This window comes from Ixodes scapularis, unplaced genomic scaffold, assembly GCF_016920785.2.
Source record: "Ixodes scapularis isolate PalLabHiFi unplaced genomic scaffold, ASM1692078v2 PGA_scaffold8__174_contigs__length_109621045, whole genome shotgun sequence".
Taxonomy (NCBI): Eukaryota; Metazoa; Arthropoda; class Arachnida; order Ixodida; family Ixodidae; genus Ixodes; species Ixodes scapularis.
The window spans coordinates 49,607,225-49,615,270 of NW_024609883.1; the positions used below are offsets into that span (position 1 = coordinate 49,607,225).

General features: G+C 46.0%; 1 protein-coding gene across 1 annotated transcript; it reads right to left on the reverse strand.

Moving 5' to 3' along the window:
* Positions 1-3,287: 3,287 nt before the first annotated feature.
* Positions 3,288-5,272, reverse strand: LOC115320086 (omega-amidase NIT2-like). The gene has a single exon (XM_040212398.2). The coding sequence runs from the start codon at positions 4,222-4,224 to the stop codon at positions 3,355-3,357; it is 870 nt and encodes a 289-aa protein (XP_040068332.2). The 5' UTR covers positions 4,225-5,272; the 3' UTR covers positions 3,288-3,354.
* Positions 5,273-8,046: the final 2,774 nt, after the last annotated feature.

Below are 8,046 nucleotides of genomic sequence, written 5' to 3' on the forward strand. Positions count from 1 at the left end.
CGTACCACTGGTACGCTTAGGCAAGACATTGTTATCGTCGTGAGATAACGGAGGGAGAGGCCAAAGCAACGAAAAGCTCTACACTCCGAGGTGGCCTGGTGTGCAAGCGCTCTCGTGCAGTGTAAACGCTGCTCAAGACAATATTCTCGTACTTGTGTTTCTCAGCTCGCTCGCAGGCATGGGGAACACATTGCTTTCGGCGCGAGGCCGGCGAGGCTTCCACCTTCAGTGATTTTCTGGCATCGCGTAAGCGTCCAGCGCAGTGGTCCAGCGTGATCTTGCATGCTTGTGGCTCAGCGGTTTTCGGCGAGCGGGGAGGACGCGCTGGGGTCAGTGCTGCTCTGGTGAGCAGCGATAGTTAGGATCGCGAAGGTTATATCAAGATGCATACATGGGCTGACTGATACATTAATTTGTTAAGAACTACATGAAATTCTCTAAATAACCGAATAGTCCGGACAGCTGACTTGCCATAGCGCCGCCATTTGTAAACATGTGTGCGTACTCTTGAACCGGAGCGCGAGGTGGCAGCGATTTTTGGTCCTGGTCATTGATGGCATGGGTTCGCCTTACTAACTTAATAGATAATAATTAAAACAAATTTCAAACAAGTGCAAGTATATAACACAAGCGACCCATTTGTATTTTAAATTAATCTAAAGCCGGATATGACATCAAAGTAACAATATCGTTTTGTTGAAAAACTAATGGGTTTGTAATGAGTTAATAACATATTGACATTAAAATAGTTTATTAGCAATATAGTATATAAAAGCTTTGCGACCCATGCGTTGTAAAAAACCGGATATGACGTTTTGGGTCGACGCAACGTTTAGCGTTGCGTCGACCGGGTCGACCCAACGCCGGCCTATTTTCAAAGCAGGATTCAGGTGGCACGGCTCTCTAGAGTTTAGACCGACGATCAGACAAGCCAGCGGCCGCAAACGAAAACCGCATTTGTCCTTCCTTTTCCTAATTAAAAAAAAAATATATATATATATACTTTCTTTTTTTCTTTTTTCCTTTTTTTTTTGCAAATGCAAGAACTGTTTTGTTTTTGTTCATTTTCGGGCCAATAAAAATTGTTTAAAAGCCCAAAAAGAAATTACTAATTTAATTACAATTATCGCCACTAGGGTAATCCATTACCTGACTAAATTACCTGCATCAAAATGTAATGAGATATATTATAAATTACGCTCAAAAGTAATATAATTATTGTAGTTCATTTGGAGTAATTTTTTTACTGCCACCTCTGCTTCCCACTCAGGTTTTGGTAATATTGAAAGTCCAACTGCTACCATGTTCCTTTAATACAACAACGCGTATGACTATCTTTTTTTTTTTTTTTTGTGAATTACATGGACATCACAAGTTTCATCCGCTAAATAGGTCGTGCGCCACAATTCTGGGATGAAAATTTCACCATGGAAGTTTTCAGGGAACCCAGGGGCGCTGCTGCCAGCATGCGCGTCACCCGTGCTCACACGTTTGAGAGAGCCTACATTAGAGAGAGTTTCCAACTGTACGATCAGTGTCACGTGCGCATCGGCCGCGTTTGCAATACGAGCTGTGACGGGGTGACGAACGCGTTATTCGTCTGTCAGCATCTCCGCCTTTCCGCCTGCTTCGCTTCGTGAGTAGCACGATTGCACCGCGTGCAGAATCCCTGTCGCAAAAACCCCGCGTCATTAGTCCCACGTTTCGAAAACGCCGCGTTCAATTCCCTCGTCCCACCCTCTTCGCGCTTCGACAGCATTGTTCAGTGCCAACCTAATTTGTTGAGGGCCTACAAAGGGTCCATTAAGTGCAAGGAATAACAATATGAGGTTAGCTTAAGCCACAGAAAAACTTAGAGTGACGTACTAGTTGCAAACTGCAGAAATCTGCATAACCAGTGATGCACTCCGCTGTCATAGAGGTAAACTCAGACGTAGAGTTATGAACTGTCTACCTAGAGAGATACGAATATTTTTATAAAAACGCAAGAGTAATGGAACTCGCGTTTGGTGCTGCACGTAATGCGTATGGCACGTGAAGCTACGGGTAAACAGTTTTGACAGAACACACTTCGCCGTAACTGTGAATTCGCTTGTGCCTCAGAGTCGACGAAAGCCTTGGTTCAGTGCTTATTCCTAAAAATTGCAACTTTAAATGTTTTGCCAGCGACCGATATTTTACGTTTGTTTTCTGTTCTATGGTTTCAAGACGTGAATGTGTATAGCGCACGCCTGAAGAAAGAGAAACATTGTCCAGTTATTTCTTAGTTGAGTGCTGAACGCGGAATGACTACGTAAAACAAGCTCGCGTGCACACTTATGCTGAAGTTACACTTGCGTTCGAAAAGCACCTTCTAAGCGGATCCGCTCGTTTTCTAATTAAATGCGCGTTGAACTGCATTGAATCATTGAGCATCCGCGTTCGCCACCGCTTCGCAAACGCGGTTCAACCGCCAGTGTGAATGAGGCGTCTCTGGTTTTTGGTTAAAAGCAGAATGGTCCGCCCTGACGCTGAAGACCCGGCCACCTGCCACGGGGAATTCGCGTCAGGCGCTTCTTAAACTTTGGCTTTTGAAAGCGGAGCAATAAGGGCGGGGCGTTTGCCGCTAAAGCCCCTTCATGTTTCAAAAGTAGTGCAGGGTGGGTCGATGCACGAGTACACGTGTAACGTGCAGCCCTTGGGAAGATCATGGCGGCACAGCGCAGCACTGTAGCGCAGCTATGAGCTAGAATTCAGACGCCATGTTCTTCCCAGAAGCGGCGCGCAGCACCTGTCTCGAGCACTTCCACAGCAATGAATGGCGCCACTTAGGACAGAGGGGCTTTATTTGTCGCGAGGCAGCTGACACGGGGCCTTTGACGTCGAGTACTTTTGTGTACCACCCCGGAGGCGCACTTGCCCCCAATCCTCCCTGGAGGCGTCCGCCATTAAATTGCAAACACTCTCCACGGTTTGAGATGGACTCTCTCTACAATCTAGGCTCTCTACAAATGCTCATCGCGTCTCGCGCCCCTCTTTATCATTGCGCGCATACGGCACCCGTCTCACTTCCCCTTCTAGCCACATAACGATACTCCAACAGTTACGCTTTACTCAGTGACTCTACTTTCAGCAAATAGCACTTCCTGGGCAACACAGCTGCGGCATTACTTAAAAACCAATATAACAACAAAAATCGTACAAAAACAATTTTTCTGAACTAAATAAAGTTCACAGGCCTACAGGAAACGAAAACAAAGTAACACCCGTAGAAATATGTTTATGCCCGAACATATAGAACACCCGACCTACACTCCTCCGAGTTTCTGTCCGCAGAGTGGATGGTAGAGACTACTGCGTCGTCGACATCGCAGACTACACTCCATCAGAGGGCGCCACGTTAGTTTCCGCGTCCCTGGGGACGACTACTCTGTACAGGTCATTCCTCCTCTGTTTATGGAGGGGCAGCTGATACCTCACCGAATCCAGATAGTTCATATCGACATCAGCAAGCACGATCTCTTCATCGACCCCAGCCGACCTGACCACCTTACCAGTGGGATCTACTAGCATGCTGTGTCCCCAGAGGACGTAGTAGGCCGTTTCGTCTCTCGAGGGCGACACGGACGCCACGTAGACCTGGTGTTCAGCCGCCCTAGCCCTAGAAGTTAGCTCCCAGTACAATGGACCGTTGTAAATGTTGAACGCTCCCGGATACACCAGCAGCTTGCAGCCGAGCCGCTCGTACAGCTCGCCAAAGGACGAGAACACGATGTCGTAGCATACGCCGACGCCCACTTTGCAGAACGGTGTGTCGAAGGTGGTCACTTTGTCGCCCGGTGTTAAGAAACCCGCCTCGCTGAAAGTGAATTTGCTGGGGACATCGGTCGCGTAGAGGTGCACCTTCCGGTGCTTGGCCAGCAGCGAACCGTCCGGTCCATAGGCCAAACAGGTGGTGTAGAGTTTGTCATCTTCCCTCTCCGACAATGTTCCGCCGATGAGGTAGACCTGGTTGTCACTGGCCCAGCGCGACAGCATCTCACTGGACTTTCCCGGAATCGGCTCGGCGTACTTTGCGATGTACTTCGGCTCGTACGGGAAGCTGAAGCATTCTGGAAGGCAGACCATCTTCGCTCCCGCAGACGCCGCCTCTTTGATCCGCTCACTGGCTCTTTCAAGGTTTTTAGATATATTGGGAGTCACTGCAAGTTGTAGCAAGGCAAGACGAAACTTGTTCATTGCCATGATTTGAAAATCGGAGCGAATATTCGCTTGGCTCCACGGTTTGATTTAACGCCGCGCGATACAACAGAAACGATCGATGTGCTGGCAGATGTGCATGGCGAGTTACAGGTGTGAGAGGGGCTTTTTATATCCCAGGCGCGGTGGTTGCTTTTAATTGGCATTTGAAATCACGTGACGCCAACGCGGCCTCACTTAGGAAAGGAAGCCTGCGCAAACCGTCATACTTCAGGCGTCCCAGACCTGCCCCGAGCGGCAAACATGACGTACCACCGCCGGGCTAGAGTGAAGAGGCGCATGGCTGGCGGTCCAAAAATGCGGGTAAAACTATTGACAACCGTGTTTTCGAGCCTCCGGCATGGCGCCTGTTGCAAGGGTAGCAAGTTTAGCGCACGTCCACGCTTCGCTCGTGCTTGAAATCTCTCTAATCTTGGCTGCCTTAGTGGTTTTCCATGACGCTCAGAAGGATTCTAATTTGTACCAAATGTTTATTTACACCAATTAAAAAGCTAATTACGAAATTTTACTTAATTAGTTTACTTATAGTGACGATTCACTCTGAACATTATACCCCCTGGCCGTATAACGCACCTGCGAAGACCGCATTGATATGCTTACGTATTAAAAAAAATATATATACACATAAATAGCACAGCATGATTGAATATTTTAGACTTTCGTAAGGAGGGTATACATGTGGTTTTTATTTCACTTCTAAAAAATAGAAGCAGACCAATCCGGTTTGCCCTCAAGGAGTTAGTTGAGACATCCCTATCACTGTTATTTGTGCAGTCAAATTGCGGGTCTGTAGCCTAGAATAAGGGGAGTCGTCAATACATTAGGAAGCGTGGTCAGAAACCTATTTGGTCATGTCTTGTTACACCAATAGTCAACTTATATGGGAAACGACGCTATTTTTTGTTTTGTTGAACAAGGCGCTCTAAAGAGGTATTTAAGTTATTAAATACCTGCTTCATCGAGTATTTAGATTACTTCTGAAGTTACCTTCACTGCAGAACTTGAGTATAAAACAAATACTGTAAAACCCTTTATTTTCGTGGCCCCTATTTTTCGCGAATCGGTCACAGATGACAGAATCGCGACCACTAAATTTCGCGAATTCCAGACGCCTGCATTGAAAATCTTAAGGACCGAAATTTTTGCGCGGCCTTAAATTTCGCGAATTCTTCAATTCGTGAAATTTGCGAAAATTGAGGGCTCGTGAACATTAAGGATTTTACAGCACTTAAAAATGTAATAATACAATTGCTTTCGAAGATATTTCATCACCGCGTAATTTGTATCGACTTCAGTGACACTAGAATGCTTTATTCTCAAGCAACCCTATTTAAAATACGCCATTCAGGCCCACTAACACCTCGTGCCATCAAAAATACTATTCTGTAGCTCACCTATTTTCGTATTGTGCCTTACGATATCAGTGTTTTATTTCCCGGTTACAATTGTGTCTACATGTTTTTTTTTTGTTTTTTTTACTCGTCTTCCTGCCATATAATTATCGATTTTGTTTACATTTTCTTACAATTTGCTTATCCGCCTCTGCCAAGAAAACGGGGGTGGGGCCCAGTCAAGCCAACATGTGTTGGGTTTTTGTCCATGCCCATGTTGTCTGTACATATAGACGAAAATAAACTGATTCTGATGTGTTATGGGACCCCCTCAGCACTTCAAACACCTTCAGTCCATAAAATCCTTGAGCCCATCAAACCCATTAGCCCTCCAAGCCCTTTAGCCCGTCAGACTCTTCAGCCCGTCAGACCCTTCAATCTTAATCCCCTTAGCCCATCAACCCTTTAGAAGCTCAAATGACTGTGAACAATAGACAAAAAAATGCAGTTGAAAACATTATTGGATATGTATTTCAGGCATTGAATTTTACATGCTTGCTGTAACTCAAAAAGGCGATCAGAACCAACTTTTGCTCAAAGCCGGGCGAAAACAGCTGTGGACAAAATCAATCAGATCAAATAAATACAACCGAAATCATTGTCACAAAAAATATGCATATGTATATATTTGAATGTACTCACAATACCGCTTGGTAAACTATTATATATGGCAGTTCAGCTTATAAAACCAAGCAGGTGCACCACGCGGGTGCACACACACTGTCAGTAAGCACGTTTAGCGAAAACCACGAACGCGCAACCAATATCCGCCACCGTTGAGAAATCCTGAGCACAGCCACGGTGTCATCACTGAAACCGTCACGGCGGCGTCTTCGGCCTCATTTTTGCTCGCTGGATGCTTTTGAAGCCTGACGGACGAATAGGCACAACGGGGCCGGACAGCGGCCGTCATCCACAATCTCAGGACCCACAGTGCCGCACCCCGGTGCACAGGCACTACATGCACTAGGACGCTGACCCCGACTGCCAGGCTTGTGACGAGTGGGCCGACACCGGCCACCCCCTTTTGGAGTTCGCCGATCACAATGACGTCCAAGCGGTGCTGAAGGCGGCCTACGCCGCACTGGAGTTCACCTGCGGCACCAAGAAAGTAACCACATGGATCAAAACAGACCAAGGACCGAGCCCTCTAAACCATGCTCACCTTTCTAAAGGAAACCGGTCCACTCGAGACAACTGTATTAGATGTTCGGTAGTTTGGGGATTGCCACACGTGTTGTGAGAGTAAGAAAGAATATGTTAGTCGGAAAAAACAAGATCGCGAGGATGACACCCATCGAACAGACCTTCCCTAATTATTTTTTTTAATATCCCGCAGTTTTAATAAATAGAAGCGTTTCGTTTTGTGAACGATTCCGAAATTAATCCACAACATCCATGGCGGCGACAACAAGCAAACCGCCCACGAGCGGAGAAAAATGTTTATAGCAACCTCCTCGGCTTCCTCAGACCACTCTCTCCCGCCGACCACTGGAGAAGGGCCTGGCTGGCCCTGCGCCCTTTCCCCAGCACCAGGCGGAGGGAAGCGCAGCGTTCCTTCGCCGTGCCAAGGTTGGCGCGGGGGCTCTTCACGCGGACGTATCTCGCCTCAAAACCTTTGTGGACCCTATAGATCAATTTTCAATAGGGAACAAAAACAAACAAAAGAATATTGCATTGCTATTCAATGCAGCATCCGTACAAGGAGTACTGCGATCACTGGTGCGAGCTACAAGTTTCTGTGTTTAACACAAATGAGCAAAATGAGGTCCCATGCTACCTATTCACATAGCTAAAAATTTCATTTTCTGGTTATTCTTTAATGCACGGATTTAAGGCATCATTTCACTAAACGCTTTTGTCGTTACATCCAGAGCTCACGTTAAACCATTTTTTTATCCGCAAAAGAATATTTAATAACAAGGAGGGTTCATGTTTAGTACTACGTGGGCATGGCACTTGCCGACCTTTCTTCAAGTATAGAGTGTCCCCAAACGCTGCTTTCGGGTATGAACAAACTTCAAAAAGAAAGTTAGATGGGAAAATAGAGATGCAATGCTGTCTTTCACGCGGTTGTCGACTACTTTATTCTTTTCTCAAGATATACTAAGCTTTAGGAGCCCGTTCATAAAGGAGACCTTTCAAAGGACTTTTCGTTTGCATTTTGAGACCTCATCCTTCTCGTAGCTTGTTTCCAGCTGCCTTGGTGTTACAATATCTGTCCTCATGAAAGGGTCAGGCTATCATGGTTCCCCTACAGACAGTTCCTGAAAGTAACCGACGTGCTTGCCTTAGTGGAGTCAAACATAAAAAAATATATATATATATATATATATATATAAAAAAAAAACACAATTTATTTTGCAGTGTCCTCTCATTTCCTTCCACTTCTTTTTTGTTGGCATTTTGTGTCTGC

Bases quoted from the DNA above. Each gene is read 5' to 3' on its own strand.
- LOC115320086 (XM_040212398.2), bottom strand. From the start codon at position 4,224: ATGGCAATGAACAAGTTTCGTCTTGCCTTGCTACAACTTGCAGTGACT.